Source organism: Ctenopharyngodon idella, chromosome 11 (assembly GCF_019924925.1).
Source record: "Ctenopharyngodon idella isolate HZGC_01 chromosome 11, HZGC01, whole genome shotgun sequence".
NCBI lineage: Eukaryota > Metazoa > Chordata > Actinopteri > Cypriniformes > Xenocyprididae > Ctenopharyngodon > Ctenopharyngodon idella.
The window spans coordinates 6,529,121-6,554,504 of NC_067230.1; the positions used below are offsets into that span (position 1 = coordinate 6,529,121).

General features: G+C 36.3%; 1 protein-coding gene across 2 annotated transcripts; it reads right to left on the reverse strand.

Moving 5' to 3' along the window:
* Positions 1-1,763: 1,763 nt before the first annotated feature.
* On the reverse strand, positions 1,764-24,889 carry sfmbt1 (Scm like with four mbt domains 1). 2 transcript variants are annotated; one of them, XM_051911636.1, is made up of 21 exons: positions 24,782-24,889; positions 21,323-21,380; positions 20,889-20,983; positions 18,054-18,297; positions 17,325-17,413; positions 16,016-16,268; positions 15,298-15,395; positions 13,651-13,752; positions 12,566-12,725; positions 11,588-11,670; positions 10,423-10,549; positions 10,071-10,184; positions 9,910-9,952; positions 9,756-9,826; positions 9,486-9,625; positions 8,904-9,013; positions 7,890-8,065; positions 6,156-6,334; positions 5,376-5,600; positions 4,683-4,811; positions 1,764-3,189 (listed from the first exon to the last, which is right to left on the reverse strand). In XM_051911636.1, the coding sequence occupies exons 2-21, from the start codon at positions 21,345-21,347 to the stop codon at positions 3,049-3,051; spliced, it is 2,604 nt and encodes an 867-aa protein (XP_051767596.1). In that variant the 5' UTR covers positions 21,348-21,380; positions 24,782-24,889; the 3' UTR covers positions 1,764-3,048. The 2 variants fall into 2 exon arrangements, with proteins under 2 accessions (XP_051767596.1, XP_051767595.1); XM_051911635.1 differs by having other exon boundaries at positions 9,486-9,628.
* Between the last annotated feature and the right edge of the window lie 495 nt (positions 24,890-25,384).

The window sequence follows — 25,384 nt, forward strand, 5'->3', positions numbered from 1 at the left end:
GTACTAGAGCATGATGGGATATGTAGTTTTAGAAGATCCCTAGTAGCAGCAGGTGCAATTCATGAAATTAATGAAGTTCACTCACTGAACATCAAAATCAACGTATTTGTATAGTGAAATTAATTTATTTAACCTATTTAATCCAATTTATTCTCAAGTAAGGGATCACAAGTATTTTACTACATCTGTCACATTTCAAAATGTAACAGTTGCTCCCAATAGAAATTTGCAAACAATAAAGTAGCATGATTTTATATATATATATATATATATATACATATACATACATGCAGGTGCATCTCAATAAATTAGAATGTCATGGAAAAGTTCATTTATTTCAGTAATTCAACTCAAATTGTGGAACTCGCATATTAAATAAATTCAATGCACACAGACTGAAGTACTTTAAGTCTTTGGTTCTTTTAATTGTGATGATTTTGGCTCACATTTAACAAAAAACCCACCAATTCACTATCTCAATAAATTAGAATACTTCATAAGGTCGATAAAAAAAAAAGGATATTTTAAACAGAAATGTCAGGCTTCTGAAAAATATGTTCATTTCTATGCACTCAATACTTGGTTGGGCCTCCTTTTGCATGAATTACTGCAGCAATGCGGCGTGGCATGGAGGCAATCAGCCTGTGGCACTGCTCAGGTGTAATGGAAGCCCAGGTTGCTTTGATAGCGGCCTTCAGCTCATCTGCATTGTTGGTTCTGGTGTCTCTCATTGTCCTCTTGACAATACCCCATAGATTCTCTATGGGGTTCAGGTCAGGCGAGTTTGCTGGCCAATCAAGCACAGTAACACCATGGTCATTGAACCAGCTTTTGGTACCTTTGTCAGTGTGGGCAGGTGCCAAATCCTGCTGGAAAATGAAATCAGCTTCTCCATAAAGCTTGTCAGCAGAAGGAAGCATGAAGTCCTCTGGTATACGGCTGCGTTGACTGTGGACTTCAGAAAACACAGTGGACCAACACCAGCAGATGACATGGCAGCCCAAATCATCACTCACTGTAGAAACTTCACACTGGACTTCAAGCAACATGGTTTCTGTGCCTCTCCACTCTTCCTCCAGACTCTGGGACCTTGATTTCCAAATGAAATGCAAAAATTTACTTTCATCTGAAAAGGGGACAATCTTCTCAAGCCTGTGGTCATTCCTTTCACTTGTACACCTTTTCCTTCCAGTCAACTTTCCATGAATATGCTTTGGCACAGCACTCTGCGAACAGCCAGCTCTTTCAGCAATGACCCTCTGTGGCTTACCCTCATCGGGGGTCTTGATGATCGTCTTCTGGACAACTGTCAAGTCAGCAGACTTCCCCATGACTGCTGTTGGGATTACTGACCTAAACCCAGTATTTTTACCCTGAGAATGGTAATTTAATAGAACTTGAAATTAAATATTCTAATAATTTGAGATATCAAAATGAAAACAAACGTCTGGAAATATTTTACTTTATATCTAGAATAATAATAAATCTAGAATATATTTAAGTTTTACTTTTTGAATTAAATTACAGAAAAGAAAAAAAAAAAAACTTTTTCATGATATTGTAATTTATTGAGATGCACCTGTATATATCAGATTTGCAATTCCACGAACCTGGAAGACCTTCTGAATATATATATATATATATATATATGATCTATAAGGCATATTCTAACTATGAAAATTACATAAACCCAAATACATGTATTTTTTTTAAAGACCCCTTCCACTTTCTTTAAATTTGCCCCCTGAAAAAGAAACCAAAGGCAAGATTCTGTTCATTTTATTTTCTTTTAAATAACATTTTCCACCAACATATAATCAAAAGTAAATTATTAATTCAACAACCTTTCATCAAACCGGTGAAAAACAGGAAAAATGAACAAAGCGGAATGTGGCAAGACGAGGTTCCAAATTCATCTTTCTCATTCCAGCACAAATGCTTAAAGAAGAAGGATCAAGGGAAATGGTCTGTTAAATCAAGAAAAGGGAGACCGTCGCATATCTCACTATCAATTCAAATATAATCCATAGATAACAAATCAAATGATTCTATCTGGTTGTGTAGGGGAATAGCTTTGCAATGCAAGACCAAACCAGTTATTTAGACCATTACAACATAGAGGCCCCTGAAATGATTGAATGCAGTATATGCATTTAAAACAGATGCTGCATTCTACTTGATATTAAAAGCATTACTTTTACAAGCAGACATGTTTGTAAGAGTCCAAGACTCTTTTCAATTTGGTGTTGTTGACAGACCCTGGATTTGCCACAATTAATATTTTCCCTATCACAGTCAGAGACGTAACCTGAAGTATTTGTGCTTATGTCTTAACCAACACCTCATTACTTTTTATTACTCTGCACTTTTATTTAATAATGCATCGTGAGGATGAGCAAATGCTTATTAGTATTTACAGAAACCAAAATGGCAGCATCAGGCATATCATGCCTCATCTTTTGCACTGCTGTGTTACAGTGTAATTTCCAAGCTGTTATAGAAAACCAAACCGAAATGGGAACATTAAAGCAGTCCCACTAAAATTAACATCTGGTTATTTACAGTATTTACATTCACGCTCCTGTATGTACAAGTTTGCATACACTTACAGTACATGGGCAATTTTTTTTTTGTGCTTAAGGTAATTGCATTGTCATCCGCTCTACAGTTAATAAAGGTTTAAGAAACAGGTGAAGAGCTTTGCTTACTGTTGCAGACACAGTTCTTCCAACCCAGGTTTAACACTGGCTGAACCCAGGTTGTACTAATCTTTTAAAAAGTGAAAAAGATCACAAACTAAACACTAGTCCAGGCTTGATCTGAGATGGAGAGCCCAGCTGTAAAAGTACCAGATTGACCCTGTTGAAAAACGCCCCTCCAGTAGTTAATCTCGACTGCGCCTGCTGAAGAACTAATGGATCAGGAGGCGTCTAAAGCGCTAAGTGATTTTAAAGGTTCTATGATCCATAGAGCAAAAGGAAGATCACAAACATTAGGAAAGTCACCTAAAATGTCAAATGCCCTACTCTTTTCTATGGACGGTCATCCTCAGCTGGCAAACTGTTGGTAAAATGCCAGCTTGACCCGCTCGATGTGATGGCACAGCTTGATGGCAGGGCCGAGCTTCAGGTCCATACACTCCTGTACAGTGGGAAGATTCAACAGAAGCAGCGCCTGACCGTCAATTTCCTGGAAGGTAAATGAAAAAGAGTTTTAATAATATACAGATGTAGGATCCTAAATAAGCATGCGAGTCAAAAGATGTAGTTTAATCTGTGCAATGTATTTACGCCTAGTAAAAGCATCTGTTCAGGTTTACATGGGGCCCAAAGCGTTTTGCGATCCAAACCTGCAAATTATTCAAACCTGCAAAGCTCTGCAGATGACGTGAAAAAAAAGAAAAGAAAACCTGGCCACAAATGAATAATTCCCACAACTTGTTAATTTGTAGCCACACTGCATGAATGCATTCTCTTGTTTTAGGTAAATCATGGCCACTATTTCAAGCGCTGCACTGTATTTTGTTTTTGCAAACAAAAAGTATTGTCATCGCTTCATAACATTAAAGGGTTAGTTCACCCCAAAATTCAAATTGTCATTAATTACTCACCCACATGTCGTTCCACACCAGTAAGACCTTGGTTCATCTGCCAAAGTCACGTGAACCATTTACATTTCGAAACGTTTCGAAACACTTATGACGAAACGAAGCCTTGTTTACTGAAATCATGTGACTTTGGCAGTTTGATATGCGATCCGAACCACTGATTCGAAACAAAAGATTCATAAAGCTTTGAAGCTTCATGAAGCAGTGTTTTGAAATCGCCCATCACTATATATTGTTGAATAAAGTCGTTATTTTGGTTTATTTATTGGCGCACAAAAATTATTCTCGTCGCTTCATAACATTAAGGTTGAACCACTGTAGTCACATGAACTGTTTTAAATATGTCTTTAGTAGCTTTCTGGGCATCTGAAAGTGTTAATTATCTTGCTGGCAATGGAGGCCTCACTGAGCCATTGGATTTTATCAAAAATATCTTAATTTGTGTTCCAAAGATGAACGAAGGTCTTACGGGTGTGGAACGACATGAGGGTGAGTAAATAATGACAGAATTTTCATTTAAGGTTGAACCACTGTAGTCACATGGACTATTTTAATGATGTCTTAACTACCTTTCTGGGCCTTGAAAGTGATAATGACGTTGCAGTCTATGGGGGGTCAGAAACCCTTTGGATTTCATCAAAAATATCTTAATTTGTGTTCCGAAGATGAACGAAGGTCTTATGGGTGTGGAGCGACAGGAGGGTGAGTAATTAATTATAAAATATCATTTTTGCGTGAACTAACCCTTTAATTTATGGCTGTGATATTTAAAATGATTTTTGACAGACGTGTGGGGGCTTTGTGCTAATCCCTAATCCTGGTGCTTCCCGGACAACAATGAAGTGCAGTCTTCTCTCCTGTCAATCAACCATTACACTAAGACAAGGAGTTTAATTTGTGGTGTCAACTCAAACGGCTTTAAGAGAAAATTAAAGCCCAAACAAATACATGCACGAGCCTTCGCGAAACTTTTTTTTTTTTTTTGTGTATTGGTCACAGGAGATTACTACCAGGTATAAACAGCAATTTATCTTATCTGACCACTTGTGACTGTACGTTATGCGTGTTCAATTACTTGATCCATGAAGATGCGTGCCAGCGGAGCACAATCAGTGGTCCTGATGAAACGCACAACATCTGTGACACTCCATTCCAGTGGACTGCTGTCCAAACACAGCTTCGGAGGAACCTCTGTACGTGGACTCTTCAGAAGAGACACAGGAAATCAGTCAGTACTGCACAGAGTTATCATATACAAAACAAACAAATGCAGTACATAATACGACAGTTATAAAGACAGTTGTTTTCCTTAACGTTAAAAATATCGATTTTGTATACTGTAAACCAGCAGTTCTCATCCTTTCTAACTCTGAAGTTTCTCATTGTCAAAGACAATATTTGAAGGGCCCCATGATATTTCCAATTATTAAAATTTACAAAGTACTGCACATTGCGCCTATCAGCGAATCCATCTATCAGAGGATATATTAGGGATCCGCTGATAGATGCCTGCTTTCAAAGGCTTACAACATGTTTTGAAGCGTTGATCATTGTATCTAATCACAGACATATCTGTTGAGCACGTGAACACAAAGGCCAATCAGAGGTGTTTAAGAATCCGTTCAACAGCACTCAAAATGCTAGGGGGAAATGCTGGTATCGTCAGATTTTTAAATTTCAGTACCGACTTGCTACTTAAGTCGGTACTTTTGACAACACTAGCTGATATGAAAAATTATCCAATAGTTATATATTGCTGCAGTGGTACCTTGGGTGAAGGAGGTCTGTTCTCATCATCCGAGCAGGAAGGTGAGCGAGCTTTGCGCCGTCTGCGTGTGGGACGGGGGGTTTCTGGAGGGGAGGGGGAGGGAGTGGGCGGCTGCGACTTCTTCTCTGAGTATTCGGAGTCATCCATCAGCTCGTCTTGCAGCTCAGATCCTGTATCTTCACTCAGAGAGTCATCCTCATCCAGATCCTCCTCATCACCACTGCCCTGTGAGGCCAGACAGTGACATTAGTGCACACTGTAGTAATACTGTACAAAGTTTGATGCTTCTCCTGATTTAACCTACATATATTTAATATTAACAACCGAGATGGTCACTTTGATGCTGTGATGGTAGAACTGAATTCTGCTCATGTGTTGAACCTTAATGGCAATGACATTTACTCTGACCAAATGTTTCACCAGATTGTGCATTTCACATTTTAATGACTACATTAGAACAGATGGAGGAAGATGGTTCTTGTTGAGCAGTTACTTTGAACATATCTGATTCGTTTTCAGTGCGGTCCAAAAACCTGAGACTACATTGAACATTATGATATTATGATATATGGTAGAAATGGTTAAGATTCTGGACTGGTCACTAATCAAATCTCTGATGTTGAGCATGTAAGCGATTCTAAGAAATATTGTTTTATCTTTTCACTTACATTTTTTGGTGATAATGTTTAGAAATGGACACATTTGTATTAAATTAAAAATGCAAAATAGAAGTATTTTTACTAGTGGTTTCAGACTTCTGCACCGTGTAGCTCTTGTTACCTGAGGGGAACCTGCCGGAGTGTTGTCGACTGAAGCAGAAGAACGTCTCTTTTTGTGGACGAAGAGCTGCTTCCTCCTCTTCCTCCTCCGGCCTCGTCTCTTCACACCGCCCTCTAAGTTGGAGTGTCCGCCGGGAGGTCGACCCACACGCCTGCTCTTCTTCTTCCCATAGTAATATGCTATAAAACAACTATTTGTTAGATTCACAACTTAAACAGCAAGTAATTTATACCATTGTGTAATTTAAATGATTCATATGGGTGATGTTCACAAAACTTCAAAACAAATTTCAGGTCATATTTCAACCCAAAATCAAGAGAAAGAAAAGAGAAACTATATTTTATATAAATACTATGAAGCATATTTTCAGAACATTTTTTTTTTTTCATGAAAATTAAGCAAAAAACAAAGCAACACAAACAAAACAAAAATGACATTATTGTGAATAATATATGTAATGAGAACAAAAATGATATATTATTTAAATTGTTTATAGATCATATATATGATAATATATGCTTTAATTTATCTTTAATTTATGCTGATTTAAAATAATAAAAATATTGTATTACAAAAATCATTTATTGTAATACAGCAAAAAAAAAAAGAAAAGAAAAAAAAAAAAGACAAACAAATCTAAAGAGAATCATTGAAAATAACAGGAATTACAAAAAAGTACAAAATATGGTAATAAATGTTGTCATGATGCTTCATTGTCTTTGTCAAATGTAATTTCTTTGTTCTTTTTTTTTCTACTTTTTTAGTCGTTGGGGGGTGGGGATTGAAATGACCAGGGAGTGTTTTCACAAAATATGCCCATATGCAATTCAAATATCTGCAACAATTTTAACAATTTTAAAGTAAATTTTCAAATTTACTGTTTGGAAGTTAGTCGGGCTGAGTCCAACAACAAACGTCTAACCAATCAGCATCAGGGGGCGAATGACGGTCGAGGACAGAGAACGAGCAAGAGGGAGATTTGTAAATAAGAAAAAAAACTGCAGAACAAGAAATGGGACACAATACAAAAGAGCTCAAAAGAATATCACTGGAATGAAGGTTTATGGCTGGGCAAGCGCTTTAGGACCCGGTTTATATTAGAAAAGCTTTCCAGCGCTGGAGAGAGCTAAGAGGGAAGGTCTGAAAACTGCTTTGATCCCGCTTCTCATGTGAGTACACTGGGTTTTAATTGTCTGGAGCTTCTGTGCTGTTTGCAACTAACAACGAACACTTTGTATTTACTCTTGTGTTCATTTTTTGTGCTTCCTTGTCGTTCGTTCATGAACTGCGCTTTATTTTTCGTGAAGCATTTTATTGCGTGTCAGCTGTGATAAACAGACATCCACTCGCATTGCGTGTGTAACAGAAGCCAGATAGTGAGAGTTGTGCAGGTAAACCATTGCGCACTGACGGCCGCTAGAGAATGAGATGCTTAGCGTCATTGGTAGTGCATTTGTCTCGCATGCCAGCAGCAATCAGGCCAGGGTTCGAGACCGACTCAGAGCAGGGTGGTTAGAATTGGAGTGTGAGTTTTGGAGGTGGAGCAATGAAGAGAGGGGTGTGTTTGTTTGGGTTGATTTCAAATAACAACAATGTCCAACAGCACAGTTCAAATACCACTTACTGCACCTTTAACTGGAGTAATAAATGTACTGTACCATCCAGCAAGTCAATAATATCAGAATAAACTACTGATATAGACACAGTAGAGAAAATGACTTAAGTGATGCTCACTGTATTTGGTTTTGGTGAGCACAGAGCAGTTTTCTGAGCAGCGCTCCAGAACCATTCGTGGGCCGAACAGGTTGGGACAACACTCCAGCTTGATGCAGGTTTTCCGACAGAAATCGGCCACCTGGTCTGCTGTGCGAACGATCTCTACTGTTGCTCTGTAGCTCTTCCCTTTGTACCTATGAAGCACACAGACTGGTCAGGAAACCAAGAACAAACTATTTATGTTATATAATTATATTAATCATTAAATTATAAATTATTATATGTATTGATAAAAAGCATAAGCCCAACTTCCATAATTTGTCTCAACAACTTCTTTGATCAGGTAGCTCTGGAAAAGTTTTTTTCTTCATTTTTTTTAGAAAAGAAACTTTAAAGCCCAAAGTATACTTCAGCCGTCCATGTTCTGCGACAATCTGCACATTGTCCGTGTGACATAATTTCCATCACTGGCAGGGTCCGTGGACATCCGTGCAGTGTCTAATTTTTGTGACCGCACGAACAGTGCGCGTACAACAGCGCATGTGCAAGGTGAATATTGAAACAGTCCACTAGATGAAAATATGCACAGTTGTGATGTACTATGCAGTAGTCGAAGAAAAGTTCATAAAAAGTGATACAAAATAGGTTTTACATCGTTTTTGTTTAGGTTCTTCTTCTAAACCAGGGGTGTCAAAACCTACTCCTGGAGGGCCACTGTCCTGTAGAGTTTAGCTCCAACTTGCCTCAACACAACAACCTGGCAGTTTTTAGTATAGTTCAGGTGAGTTTAATTGAGGTTGGAGCTGAAATCTGCAGGACAGTGGCCCTCCAGGAGCCTCACAGTTCTGCCCTCTGACGTCTGGAAGAGCATAAAAAAAAAAAGCAATTGTATGGCGCATGTGTCGAATGCATCCATCCGTGCTTATCTGCGGTTGAGTATACTTTGAAAGCTGTGTGAACACTACAGTGAGCGAGACGGAGCAGAATGTGTAAAATGAAGTATACCCGGGCCTTAAGGCACAATCTACTCACTTGGCTTTAAGTGTCTCTCCATGACCCTGCCAGCGGCCCTCTTGGTCTAGCTGCAATTCTCTCAGCACTCGGCTGGGCTTGTAGGCAGAATTTATCAGCAGTGTCAACACCTGCACAGGCCACAGGTCAAGAGGTCAGAATTGAAAACACACAGCTAAGGTATTCATAAGTCTTAACAAAATGGAATTGTTCTGACTCCAGATACTGAGAGGTGTTCAAAGCTATTACAAAATAGAGATAAAAGCATACCTGTGACGGCGCATTCTCTATTAATGCACTATAAGTTGCTACGGCTTACAATTCATCTAATGAAATAAATTACTAGCAGAAGAATTTTTATCTTTTTTTTAATTACATATATATTTTATATTACATATATATACACACACACACACACACACACACACACACACACACATTACAGACAGCCTCTTGTGCACATTCATCTCGTTTTCCATTCGAGTTTTAAGACTTAATATACTATTATTAACATTTAATCATTTGGATATCTCCCATTTTGTTGCCAGGCAAAGACAAACACATTTAAATACTATTTCAAACAAGCAGTCTGTTATGGCTAACCTCCTTTAGTACCAGGACACAGTTCCCAGGTCCCACACACTGGGGCAGCTCTGCAATACGGCCCTTATTGAGGTAGGGCCCTGAGAAGCAGCGATGGTTAAAATAGATCTTAGGGCAGCAGTACTTCCCATTCGCCTGGCCTGCTGATGGCACACGCACACAAGATTAAAATAGTATCATGTTAAAGAGCATTGAGCTTTTATGACTGTAAACATCTGACAAGAAGACCATGCATATGTGCAAGTGTTCAGACGTGTATCTGGCACGCACCAATCTCAGCCTGACTGCTGTTATTCAGTTGTTTGGTAGTATCAGGTGAGGAGTCTTTGGATGGTACCCGGCTGTGATGAGAGAGATAAATGATTGTTTTTCCCATAATCAAAACTACTTGAACTCAATTTTAATACTTTTGTGTCTTACTTACTGTTTCTCTGGCTGAACAACCGCAACCTTTTTCTGTTTCTCCACTGCAAATAAACATGAATTTGAGTATCTTATCAAGCCATTTCAAATATAAATATCAATTTATGTGTACACAGCACTTGAACGTTCTCTGAAATCGAGTGTTTGTGCTGTCACACTGACCTCTGGGCTTGCAAGGGTGCTGAAGAGGATAGCCATTTGTTTCACACCAGCTCACTGGGAAAATATCCATGGAGTCTGTGTAAACTATAATCTCTGGGATGGCTTGCTTCAGACCTGAGCAAGGAGCGGGAGGGAAAGATAAATGAGACTAATCCTCATGCCTACTGACCTTCTGTGATGTCTATAAAGGGTTAAGCCTAGTCTTAAATTAGTCTGTTACTGGTCTTGCTATTTTTAATCAGGGATTCGGCTTTGTTGGTTTCCTCTGAAGCCAGTTCAAGGAGACATTGCCTAATTATTTTTGGTCTTTCAGAGCTACCATACTGCATAAAGAAGAATGTTGACATCACACCTTCCAAACGAATCCACATGTGTTGACCTTTGACCTTGGTAACAGTTGCTACGTGAATGTTTTCAGGGCAGAGCGGGTTGACGGCCTCCAGCATCATGGACTCTTTAATGCACTGGTCAGACGGGTCCTACAATGAAATTGAAAAGTAATTCAATGTCAGAAAGTCACATCAGCAACAAAATGCAATCAATAACTGAGATTGGACAACAAAGAAATCTATAATGTTCCAAAAGATTTCCATTTCAAATAAATGCTGTTATACTTTCTATTAATCAAAGAATCCTAAAAAATGTATCACGGTTTCCACAAAATATTAATTATCACAACTTTTCAACATTGATATTAATAAGAAATTTATTGACCACCAAATCAGTATATGATTATGATTTCTGAAGGATCATGTGACACTGAAGACTGGAGTAATGATGCTGAAAATTCAGCTTTGCATCACAGCAATAAATTATGTATTAAAATGGAAAAAAGTTATCTTTAATTTTAATAATATATCTGTATTTTTGACTAAATAAATGCAGCTTTGGTGAGCATAAAAGACTTTTCAAAAACATTAAAATCTTACTGACCCTAAACTTTTGCTGAACATGCTCCCTTATGAACATGCTGAAAAAAACTCAACAAAAACACTTATTTTACACTATATTTTGCACGTCTTAATCATTATTTTTTTTAATATATAATATTTATTCTTTACAAATATAAATTATACATGTATATATTTTCTTACAAATTATTGTCAATCAAAATCTGATATTTTAAAGACTTATTCAATTGACTGATTATGTCCAACTATTAATGAGTTCTTTTCAAAAAGGTCATCCTTTAATTCACTCTAAAAATTAGCTGTAAAAAAACTAAAATTTACACAGTAAAATACCGTTTTCCATAGTTTTCGAGAAGGTAGCCTATACAAAAAAGACTAATATTAAAACGGTAAAAAATATTGGAAAAGAGTATTTTATTGTGTAAATTTGTTTAGTTTTTTTATAGCTATTTTTAAGAATGTGGGTTTACAGTTTAGATTTTATACCCAAAAAATATATCAAAATGAGTTTTAATTCAAAAATGTAAACTAACATGTTTACATTAATAGAAAAAATGACCATCATGCCATTGACCCATCTTTAAAAAAGCAGAAAGAGAAACTCACTGGAGGAAAGCATTGCTGAGGGGCTGCCTCAGCCTCACACTGCTTTAGATAGTCCGCCCAGTCAAAGTCCTGACCTTGGAATCCTAAACACACACAAAAAGGTCAACAAGTGCACCTGAGAAACTGTCAACTGCATGACTGTCTCCCTAATATACATATAGATTATAAAATAACCAAAACACTAGAAGAAACATCACTTTGAAGTAAATCACAAAGAGAACCCCAATGGCAATTCAGAGGATGAACTAATCAATATGTTGATTGGCAATTAGTAGCATGTGAGGCGTAAAAGAGATCTAACAAGGAACACTTTGATATGGCAGCGCTCAAAGCAACAATGGTCCAAAGAGGTCAAATAGTGTCTCCAAGACCAAAACCACAGATAAATCCACACAACTTGATGTCAAGAAAAAAAAAAAAAAAAAAACCTGCATCAAAACAAAAAATGATGAATCACATTTATGGATTTCTCATCCAGATGGGTTTATGTTTGGCAAAGTTCAAGTGTGTTTCCAGCTGTTAAAATGAGGAGGGATCCATAACATCATGGCCAGCCATCCCACACCAGCCATTAGGTCTAATGACTGCTCTGCTGGGCAGTATAACTGCCAAGGAATGAGGCTGTTTTTCACGACATGGAGCATCCTACAGTAAAAACACTGCTCACTCATGTGTCCAAATTCCCAGGAAACCAATGTTTCATGGACAGCAGGATAAGCTAAAGCTTGGTGGCATATCCAATCGCCAGATCTCAATAAACCTTTATGCAAAGTTTTCCTGCTCGAGAACAATTAAGCAATGTTCCCAACAGACAGTTCAGGACTTGTAGTACTGCATTCTAAGAAATTAAATAGTTCTGAAAGGAAAGGATGGGCCACCTTCCCATTAGGTCCCCCTTATTAATATATTGTCAGTCATTTGTGTTATTTCACTTTCTTTACTGTATATGACAATTAAAGGGAGGTTGTATCTCCAGACCTGGAGGAGGGCTGAGCTTGACTCCATTCTTTAGACTCCACTGCGTCGGAAAGATTCCCGGACTGTCCCTGTGACACAGGAAAGAGCGTCCACCTCCCTCTTTCTGTGCCTCATCTCTCATATCGTCCATCCGCACCAGAAAGAACTTATCATTAAATACCTGTCTCACACACATAAACAAACGGGTAAATCAATACAGTATATATACACGAATGGAGCTGAGAATAAGGGCACAGGCTACGACTAGTTTTCCTGTTCCTGTTCATCAACTCAGTTATCTGGAATACACCCATGTTAATGGAAAGCTTTATAATGGCAGTGAACGGGACCAACGAGTATGAAGCTCAAGAAAGTGCATCCATCCATCATAAACATACTCTACACGGCTCCAGGGGGTTATTAAAGGCCTTCTGAAGTGAAACGATGTGTTTGTGTAACAAAATATCCAGATTCAACAAGTTATAAAGTAAAATATCTAGCTTCCGCCAGACCGCCTTCCAAATTCAACTTACAAGAAAGAATAACTGACGTTGCGTAATTTTTTTCGTAATTTGAATACGGAAGGTGTAGGACGTAGCGCAAGCGTTTTGAACTGCGAGAGTTTTACACTTTCTTTGTAAGTTGAATACGGAAGGCGGTCTGGCAGAAGCTAGATATTTATTAGATTACATTTATTAATGTTTCTTAGCTATACACGTCAGGATATTTATTAATATAACTCCGATTTTGTTCATCAGAAAAAATTAAGTCACATACACCTAGGATGGCTTGAGGGTGAGTAAAGCTTGGATAGTTTTAAAGTGAACTAATCCTTCATTTTTTTTTAGCCAAAATGATAAATAGGAGGCAAAAGTTGTGTTTGATAGAATACTAACTGAAAAAGAGTATTAATTTCTGGTAAAGCTATTTTGTTATAACTGAATCAAATCAACACTAAATTAGTCTGTTACAAAGCTTTATTTATTAGCAATTCTATTCAGCAAAGCATTAGGGTAACAGGCCCAAACTACAGCAGTTTAGTGTGTCGAGCACATTTTGGAGGAAATGAGAGGATAGGGGAGCTACTTTAGAGTCTATTACGCTACCTTCGCCACAGTGGCAGGGCTGATGGTGAAAGGAGTTAATGGGTCCACAGCTTCCAGCTTCATTCCATCAGTAAAGCAGTGCGGAGTGATGGCTGATCTGTCCTGAATACAGAAACAAGCATATATTTCATCAATATGAATAATTTAGAAAATAAAGTAGAAACAATAGAGCAGAAAAAGCATTTTTAGCCATTTCTGAATTCCTTTCATCCTTATTATTATTGTATCAAACATAGTGTTGTCAAAAGTACCGACTTCGATACCAAGTCGATACTGAAATTTTAAAGATGTGACGCTTTGAGCGATGTTGAGCGGATTCGTAAACACCTCTGATTGGCCATTGTGTTCACGCGCTTATCAGATATGTCTGTGATTGGCTACAATGATCAACGCACGGAAGCGTTTGAAAGCGTTTTGAAAGTGGGAGCGTTTGTAAGCAGGTCCACTGATAGATGCCTGCTTTCAAAAGCTCCCGTGTGTATCTGCGCAAGCGCTCGGTGAAGAGCGTCATTGATGACTATTTACAAAGTTTTTGAAGTGTTGATTATTGTAGCCAATCACAGACATATCCGATGAGCGTGTGAACACAATGGCCAATCAGAGGTGTTTACGAATCCACTCAACATTGCTCAAAGCGGAACATTTTTTAAATTTCAGTACCAACTTGGTATCGAAGTCGGTGCTTTTGACAACACTAATCAAACATACCTTGATATGTTGACAGTTTCGAATGAAATATTAGCATACTAACATACTGCACTGTACATACTTTATACTGGCAACACCATTTAGATTTTTTTAGCCTTCATTAAACAATCATCATTGTTAAACACAACCAGTAAAAAAAAAAATCCAAATCCAAAAAAAAAAACCCAACAACTTACAAATAAAATAAAAAAAATACAGAAATATAAGCAGATGATAACTTAAATTATACTGGATTAGTTAGATTAGTTTAAATTAAACTGATCAATATATATAATATTTAAGGTACTAAGTTTTAAGGTACTCCTCATTTTCAGTTTCTTGATTTAAAAAATTTCAAATCATATTGAAATGCCATAAAACTTGGATTAACTTTAAACTATTTCATTATTTTTTTTAAAAATAGTATGTGAAACTGAATATGTACAACAACAAACATTCCAAAAAGTAGTACGCTATATTGCTGTCACATGACTTTATTATGTTGCATGCTTAAATCAGCAAGTAGCTTCCAGTTACCATCTTCTTCTGTATTCTAAACATCTAATTTTGTAAACATCTAATTTTGTGAAAAATGCATATTATAGAACATGACTCTGATCAAATAATGAGTCAAGAAAGAGCTGCAAATTGGGTTATATTATTAATGATTCATTTGAAATGAAAGGTCGGGCATTGCACGCAATGTATTGTTGAAGCTATACTGTTGATGTGCATGCACAATGTTCCTTGCAGCCAGATTTTTGTGTCCGAGCAGGGGACACAGGAACAATCAACCTGGTGCAAGCTGCTGTTAAGTCCTTAGCTCAAGGTCACAAAGGTCACAGTGGATCGCCATTAACTCTCCAGTTTATGGATCACACCAACAGGGATCAAACAAGCAAACTGAGGGTCAGAGTCAAGTTTTAGCAAACATGTGGTAGTTAATCAGTATTTACTGACCCTGTAAAACTCCTCGCTGATGTTGGAGTCCTGCACCTGAGAGAAGACTGTCTTCTTCACATCTTCCCATTCAGCTTCAGTGCGCAGGGGGAGCAGAGCTACAAACAAACATACACAAACACACAATCAGATCTGCTGACCTCATTATATGTTTATCTTCTAAAAGTTAGTGAACTCTGATCTAAACCCTTCCTCCATCCACCAATCCTTACTATTGATTAGCTAAACTGTAATATGTGGGTCTCCCAGGGTAAAAGTACTCTAGTGCGTACAAGGACAACTTGAGCAACCTACCTTTCTGTTCATGATCTCAAACACAGCATGGTAATTGAAATGCATATTAATAGGTCAGGAAGATTCAACTGAGAGTCCTGTTGGTCTGTTCACTCATCTACTCTGTTAGGAATCATCTAGCTACAGAACATGCAGCAACAACAACCCTCAAGACCTACATTTATTATCGGCTTCTGCTTCTGTTTCCATGGTTTTAGCTGCACTGACCACTTACATTTTTCAAAAGCTAGCTAGTGCTTGGATGTAGTATAGTGCAGAGCACATAAACTTGAAAAATGGCCATGCTAGTAACAAAATCATACACTTTGTAATGCATTCTATTTTAAAAACTACAACTAAAAAGGTTTGAACTTTATTAAGTTAAATTACAACGGGATTTTAATTTGATAGGCATAAAGATATTTAGAAATGATGAAACCCTCACCTGCAGGTGGTCTGAGAGTGCAGCTGTGCTCCTGTGCCCAGCCCGGTAGATGAAGCAAGGGGTCCAGGTAGAAGACCCATGTGATGGATTGGGTGTCAGGGAGCCCGTCTGTGCCGGCATATCGAAGCCGCAAGCGGCCCCCTACGTTCTCCTCAATCACTGCAGACCAGACCACCCCAGCATCTTGACGGTCCACTAGCTCAACGTTTAGACCTGGACTTAACAGATCTATAGGATTACAGCCACGCTGGGCCTACAGACACACACGCACAGGGGGAAAAAAAGTAATATGGAACAACCATTAGTTTAATGGCCACTTCTTAAACAAAGTGTGTCAAAGACAATTTTTTATTCCTTAGTTTTTATTACTGTTTGAGGTTATATTGAGTTCAAAAACTCATGCCTTTTCTACTTTTTTTTTTTTGCAATTAATTGCAATTATTATTAATTCTCATGTTTTTAATCTTATTATTTTGTGTTATGAACTGTACAGCACTCTGTTGTTTTTAAATTAGTTATTAAATAACCTTTGAAAGACAAGCAACGTACACATTAAAAAGTTTAGGGTCAGCAAGTTGTAAAAAATGTTTTTGAAAGCCTCACCACGGGAGCTTTAATTTGATCAAAAATACAGTTAAAACAGTAATATTTTGAAATATTACAATTTAAAATAACTGTTTTCTATTTTATTATATTTTTAAATGTAATTTATTCCTGTGATGACAAAGCTGAATTTTCAGCATCATTACTCCAGTCTTCAGTGTCACATGATCCTTCAGAAATCATTCTGATGTTGATATGGTGCTCAAGAAACATTTATTATTATCATCAATGTTGAAAACAAACAGTTGTGCTGCTTAATATTTCTGTGGAAACTGTGATGCAATATTTTCAGGATTCTTTGATGAATAGAAAGTTCAAAAGCACAGCATTTATTTGAAATAAAAATCATTACATTATAAATGTCTTTACTTTTGATCAATTTAATGTGTCCTTGCTGAATAAATGTTTTAATTTCTTTAAAAAAAAACAAAAAAAAATCTTACTGACCCCAAACGTTTAAATGGTAGTGTGAATCACTCTGAGGTCCCTCTTTATTCATTTCATACCAATGCAACTTAAAAGACCTTAAACTGGCATTAGTTGACTTGGAGAAGTATTCATTTCAATATATCATATTATTTTATTTATATATAATATACAGTATTTTCATTTTTATATTTTAAGATAATAATTTATCAGTTTATTTTGCAATAATGACTAACTTTCTATCAATTTTTTCTTACATTTAAGGCATATTAGTCCTTACCCCTTCCAGCAGACTAGCAGGTACACTGCAGGATTCAGCCAGAGCTTTCTCCAGCAACGCTTCCCAGTCCTGGTGCTTCTCTCGGACACCTGAGCACAAAATCAGGGCCACATGTAAGGGACATACAGTAGCAGATCTTCTAACAGACTATCCTGCTGACAGATTTAAGTCATTTTGCACTTATGATGGCTTCACCACTGACATGGTATTTTGGGCCATAAGTGCAGCTGTCAATAAGGCACAGACAGCCAGAAGCAAAATGCCAGCAACCATCTGTACTCCCCCACGCCTGTACATACTGCACTCTATTCCAGGATTTTATTAATAAAAGAAGCTTTAAGTATTAAAATGAGTCCTTTAATAATTTCAGAGGAGTAAAGGCTGTACCCATCAGCAGGCTGTAAGCTAAATGAAAGCCCCAACACAAACACCCCTCCCCCATTTCCTGAATATGCCCACAAATCGACTGTGAACAACCACCTACAGGAATTAGCACTATGCTGCAAGCAACACAGCACTTGAAGTACATAAAGAAATATGCAAATGTGGATGATGCATACAAAGCTTTTCAGAAATGAGAGCATAACCTCTGCAGAGCCTAAATTCAAATCATCTTTACCTATAAAGCCACAATGTTCTCCTGAGTAGGTGAGTGACTAAACGAAACAATTAAGGCCTAATCATCATAAATTAGAAAGCATAGTGAAATTGCTCAGTCGCCATTCTCACCCTCAGGAGGTTTCATTGGTCGACCCTGCTGCTTGCTCCATCCGATTGGGTGCAGGTCGGCGGTCATGATGTCGCACCAAAAGTCGGCACGCCGGTCATCCTGGTAACCCTCATATCGAAGCAACAGCAGCTGTCCGCAGGTGGTGATTATTGTGGCCACCCAGTACGCGGTTTCTGATTCCGTACGGACACACACCTCCAGCTTCATACCAGGAGTCAGACCCGTCTCCAGGCCCTGGTCCACCTGCAAAAGACACAGAACACTATTATAGTATTTATTGAGAGTCTTTTTGTTAATAGCCTTTACTTTTTTATTTTCAGTTTTTATTTTAGTTTTAGTAATTTTATGTTCTTTTGTCATTTTTATTAGTCTTTTTTTAAATGTTTCTATTTAGTTTTGATTTATTTTTATTTAATTTTTAGTTTCAGTAATACTAGTACAGTGTTATTTTAGCATTTATAAACTATTATATTTATTAATAGTTTGAATTAGCTTCACCTATTTATATTTTCATTTTAGCTTAACTTTTAGTAATTTTGTTATGTTCTTTAGTAATTTTTATACGTTATGTTTCTCTTTAATTTTTTTTTAATTTTTAATTTTAGTAATATTAGTAGTGTTATTTTAGCATTATATATAAACTATTATATTATTTATTAATAGTTTGAATTAGCTTTTACTTTTATATTTTCAGTTTTCATTTTAAGTTTAGTTTAAGTTTTAGTAATTTTATGTTCTTTTGTAATTTTTATTAGTTTTTTTTTTTAAATGTTTCTATTTAGCTTTAATTTATTTTTTATTTAAATTTTTAGTTTTAGTAATACTAGTAGTGTTATTTTAGCATTATTTATAAACTATTATATTATTTATTAATAGTTTGAATTAGCTTCACCTATTTATATTTTCAGTTTTCATTTTAGTTTAACTTTTAGTAATTTTTATAAGTTATGTTTCTCTTTAATTAATTTTTTTTTTTTAATTTTTGTAATATTAGTACAGTGTTATTTTAGTATTCTATATAAACTATTAATTTATTTTATTAATAGTTTGAATTAGCTTTTACTTTTATATTTTCAGTTTTCATTTTAAGTTTAGTTTAAGTTTTAGTAATTTTATGTTCTTTTGTAATTTTTATTAGTTTTTTTTTTAAATGTTTCTATTTAGCTTTAATTTATTTTTTATTTAGATTTTTAGTTTTAGTAATACTAGTAGTGTTATTTTAGCATTATTTATAAACTATTATATTATTTATTAATAGTTTGAATTAGCTTCACCTATTTATATTTTCAGTTTTCATTTTAGTTTAACTTTTAGTAATTTTTATAAGTTATGTTTCTCTTTAATTAATTATTTTTTTTTAATTTTTGTAATATTAGTACAGTGTTATTTTAGTATTATATATAAACTATTAATTTATTTTATTAATAGTTTGAATTAGCTTTTACTTTTATATTTTCAGTTTTCATTTTAAGTTTAGTTTAAGTTTTAGTAATGTTGTTGTTCTTTTGACATTTGTATTAGTTTTTTAATGCTTCTAATTTATTTTTATTATATTTTAGTTTTTGTAATATTAGTACTTCAACTTCAACTTATTTCAGTTATCTGCCAAGGCAAAATTTCACAATTACGTTTAAGTTTTTTCAACTATTATTATTATATAATTTCATCTTTATTTCAATTACAGAATTTCTACTTTTTAATAGTTTTAGTTTTAGTTAACAGTAACACAGTGGTTTTGAAACAGGTTTGACAAACAATCCCCTTGTCTGCCATTGGCCAGCATTCAGATAGTCCCGCCTTCAACTACTGTATGTGTTGGTCAAGACACACAGACAAACCTACTAATGCATTCATTTTACTTGTCTTTGCATGATTATTTTTTGTTTAAGCATCAGAAAAATGACACGCTTCACCTTTAAATCATGAAGCATAAATTCAGTGTGAGAAATTAACTAAAGTGGGAATATTTGCCCTCTGGAATTAATTTTCAAGGGCATTTTTCCTTTATTAACCCATATTAACACATTGATGCCACCTATTTATGTGATCAAATGGCTGTATAATATTAACACCAAATATATTATACAACTTTTGCCTCTGCGACAGAAGTAATCTGACTGCTATAGGTCATTCAGTGACCTCTGCAGGGGCACTAAAGTATTATAGTATTACAGAATATGATGAAATATATCAGTGGTATAAAAGATTTAAAATCAAAGGAATGGACTATAGATGCTTGTTTTCCATCAGACATACTTGACTTCAAATACCGGTGTAATTTTGGTGGTATTATCAGTAATATTGTTGCTCCATACCCTGGTTAATTCCTGACCCAGTAAATAAATTATTTAAGATGTAAATGGTCACTTATTGGTCTTACATTTCCCATGAGAGTAGGAATACATCACTAATGCATAGCGAGTTAATCTGAGTGTTGACTTTAGGATTTGACCAATGTTGTAAAGCTGAGTAAAATTTAAAAGGTGAATAATAGTTTTCTTGTGTGTTGGCTTCAGTGCGGCCCACATTTCTGTTTTTGGACGTGGCCGGAAAGCAATGTCTCAATAAGTTAATTAAGCTGATTCAAAGATTATTCAGTGGTGGATTCAAACCTGGTTCTTTAAAAAAAAAAAAAAACAGCTCAACAAGGACTTGGGTTTGATTCCCAGGGAATGCATGAACTGATAAAATATTTACCTTGAATGCAATGTAAGTTGTATGTAATTGCATAAAACTGTATAATGAATCAGACTAGCGTAAAGGAAAAACATGTTTTTTAAGCAGTATATTATCACTTTCAAATTTGATTAAAAAATAATGTAAAATTCACTCACGTGTTTGAACGCATGATGAGGAACAGAAAGTGCCCCGGTTTCCTCCAGGTAGTCATCCCAGTTAAACTCTGACACATCCTGGCCAGAGTCTGCATCTGAAACATTGAATGACCAATAGCTCATACACCTCAAAGTCTGCTCAGCTCTCTCCACAAACAGCCTCACCACCTCACATCAAACCATATCAACAGAGCGTGAAAGCGAATGCTTCTAAACATATATAGTAATAATAGACAGGAACTAGCACAAATTCTCAAGTGACCTTTGCATCCACCACTTTGTGTCAAGGACAAACACTGAGCCAAAGCAATCTAAATACGTGTGATATAGCCACAAGCTCTCAATATTGTATTTTTCAGGTTCAGAGGATGGACTATAGTATTCTTTTTCTGCAATTTATTCAGCAATGGAGCACAATAACACAAATAGCTTACCAGACTCCAGCACCTCAAGGCTCATGTCTGAAGCCCCCGGAGGACAATCAAACTGCTTCTACATGAATAATAAGGAGGGGGAAAAAAACAAATGAGAGAAAAACAAACATTGAAACAAAGAGATAAATTATGATATTAGAATTACAATTAATATAAATGCGTTTCTATAAAAGTATTTGCGTGTGTGAGAGAAACTGTATGCGAATGACAAGACAGAAACATGAGGAGACTTGCACAAGCCACATTTCACACAGCCTAGTTCATTTAAGTAAGTGGGAGGAGGAATCCTTAGTGCGTAGCTGCAAAGATAAAAGCCACTTCTGTCGCCCAGACTCCCCGCATCAACTTTGAGAAGCAAAAATGCACCACAATACCCAATATAGCATTGCGAAATGAAAAGATTGGGTAGATTTGCTAATGTCACCTAAACAGCACAGTAAAATCTCTAATAAAGCAAGGAAACATACCTGTATATATAGAGAAAGGGAGACCAAATAAAGATGTTCAGCTAGAAACTCAACTAAAAAGCCAGAAACAACTTTGAAAGTTGTTTCAAACTCAACATGCAGTCTGAATAAATGCAAAAGAAAGAAAACGGCTAACAAAGTTGCATTAACTCTGTCTATTCATCCAGAGCTGTCAAGCTGTCTTTGTGAAGGTTGACGTCTCTATTAAAGAAAGTCAGACATTCCCCCTGACAGCCGTTGGCGGGCCACGACCCTCCTGCTCTGCTGGGATCAACTCTTTCAGTCCACCCCCCTTCACTCCAGCACCGTCCCAGAGCCCCGGAGCACAGCGCGGGCCACGGACACAATGTGCTGGGGGTCACGGTGCTCTCCAATAGGGATTGAAAAGAGTTTAAAAAGCCATGTCGCTGTCCCTCAGTATCATGATCAACTGAACGTTAAAGCATATTGTGAAGAAATTACCCTTACAAAAAAAAAGACCATGGTAACGACAGTTTCCGCTCAAATAAAAACTTATTTACAAATATTAGCAGTGTTGGGGAAAGGTACTTTAAAAGTAATGCATTACAATATTGCGTTACTCCCTAAAAAACATAACTAATTGCGTTACATAGTTACTTTTATGGAAAGTAATGCGTTACATCAATTTTGCGTTACTGGTATTCTCACCTGGGCTGGTCTTGCTTGTTTGTTTTTTAGCAACAACAACAACAACAAAAGTTCTATATTTGGCAAATGTAAAGGCCCTTTCACACCAAAAGTGAAATTAATAGTAATTTTTGCTTATTAGTGATTGGAGAGATAAGAGATTGGTTAATAAAGTGAGATTAAATACATAAAGTATATTTGTTTATTTTAATATATTTAATTATTGCAGGTTTGTGCAATATTCTGAGATTGCATTTCACTGTTTTTATTCATTTTAAGGAATACTGACTCTGTTTTTGTGCAAGTGAGATGAGTAAATGCTCACATTTAGTCTAGAACTACAATAACATCATGTTTACACACAACGCCTCTGCACTTACTCTCGATTTCTCTCAACATTGGGACAGGAGAGCTGTCAGTCGATAAATGGGAAACTTGCATTACTTAAATGAAAACATAACTCAGAGATTTTGTTGTAAACTTAAAAGTAATGCGATACTTTACTAGTTACTTGAAAAAGTAATCTGATTACGTAACTCAAGTTACTGTTGGAGCTTAGTATAAGTCTGTATGGGCATCAAAACAAAAAAAATATATATAATAAAGTTAAATAAAATAAAGATTCTCAAAGCATTTAATACATTATATTTTCATTTATTATGGTTTTATAGAAGTAAGAGTAATACATCACTACAGATATTGTAGTAACTATGGTATTTTGGCAGAAACTACAGTTACCATGGTGATATTGTAAGGGCAGAATCAGAAGGGAAAGATACTGAAATTATATAGGTGAGACTGAGGAGTGTAACACTTTGTTTCAACATCTGTAACTCTGTGTTTCTATACTATATGTCTCAAACTTTGATATAATATTCCCATATTTGTCTGTAACAAAATAAAGTAGTTTAGAAATCTACTACAAGTCCCTAAAGTGTAGAATAATGTCAAGTACACAGAGTGCCTGTGTTACAACCAATCCTGCTCATTTTGTGCAGGAATTGTTTGTGGTAATTCAAATTACTTGTTCGAAATCATTACTATCCTCTAACTATTCCTTCCTCTTTGCATTATATACATTTAATTCAAAGTGACAAACATATGAAAAAATTTGATTTAAACACACACATATATATATGGTGATAATGGTGTTACAACATTGCACATGAGAGAATGAGGAGACCCCAGGACAGCGGAAATCTATTTCTGGTGTGTCTATGAACCCTCAGCACATTCCTGCCAAAGTCTGCCGCTCCATCACTTTGAGCTAAAGACAACTTCCCTCCATTGATCAAATCCCGTAAATACACACAAACACAGGGGAATTACGGTAGCGAACATTACTGACTTAAAGCAATAAAGACGAAAGAAGAACATGAAAATGACGCAGTGAACGCTGTCACGTGCACCAACCACAGCCAGGTCCTCCAACTATTCGAAGTGTTCAAAGACATTCTGGCGAATTATTCACAGTTTTGCAAAATGAGAGGACATTCATTTGAATAATATTTTTAAGATTTTTATTGGATAAATTAACACTTTTTTTTCTATTTAAGAATTATAGTATAATAGTAAAAAAATATTTGTCTTGCATATTGATGTCTTAATGAAGAGCTTGAGTTCTTCTCAATAGAGTGATGGTGACTTACAACACAACTTCTATTATGTAACACGGCCAGAGAATGACACTGTCATCAATTTCTAAAAGTGTTTGAGGAAGCTACAATTCAACTGTATCATTTAAACATAAATGTTACTAAAACAGCATACAATAACAATTATTTACAATAAAAAAATAATGCATCAGTGTTATGTACAACCGAAGCTCAAATAAACGCCATTTAGAAGGTAGCGATAAATATTACCGATAGCTGATATATAATACGATTCGATTTAGTGAGTGTAATTCACAGAAACCGCCCAATAAGAGATGATGATAGTTCGCTGGTCAAGCGCAGTGTGTTCGGCTAGCTACATATAACTGGATAATAGCATTTAATACATTCACGCCGATCGGGCAACTTTCATTCCGAAAGACACATCGTGCAATTCAACATTATTAAACATGAAACATTTTCTCTGCACTGATTCGCGAGGCTTTTTTATGTTGATGTGAGTGCGGCTGATTTCGTGCACATGCTAAAAACGCCTGTAACCAAGTCAAGTTACTGAAACGTCATAGCTTAAGCAATAGAGCCAGGCACTCATACGAGCGAGCACAAGTCACCTTTTTTTGGAGACGGGAAAAAAGATGCAGGCAACGCAAAATCGCTCGTTAAAGCCAAGGTTGATTAGGGCAAAGGGTAAAATACATAAATATTTGGGAATGCATTTCGTTTCTTACCAGTGAGGAGTTTTTCAAGTCGGTTTTAGATGCCGTGTCTTTTTCCGCCTAGTCGTTCACGACCTCATTCCAATATGGCACAAAGTGTGAGTGCGCATGCGCCGCCTCTCGCGCGAGCCTCTCATCCACGAGCACGGGGATTGATATTTGTTGGCTTTTAGCGATAAAATACGCGAACTTGCCACATATTTCAACACATATTTTTTTTTACAATGCCTCACCGAAACACTACAATAACGTTGAAAAGCACTTTTATCGCTTAGTACAGCTTTTATTTGTACTGTTCCTTAGACTGAACAATAAAACCGGTGGGACGCAATATTAAACGACTGCTTACAACTGTCATAACCTGTTCAGGTCTTCACTGTGCGGAGGTTAGGGATTATTCTGGTTTATTTAAGTTAGTGGGAAGGAATGAAGTCTATGTTGTGGTATACCACATTTGCCGCCCAGCCTCACTGCCGTTTTGTTCAGTACAGAAAGTGTTTGTCCTATTGGCTAGAATGTACCATTAAACAGAGCTAAATCTATCGCACAACTGCGCCACGCTGAGCAGCCAGTTCCCCTGTGTAAATAATCTTTCTAGATCATTCTATGTGGAAA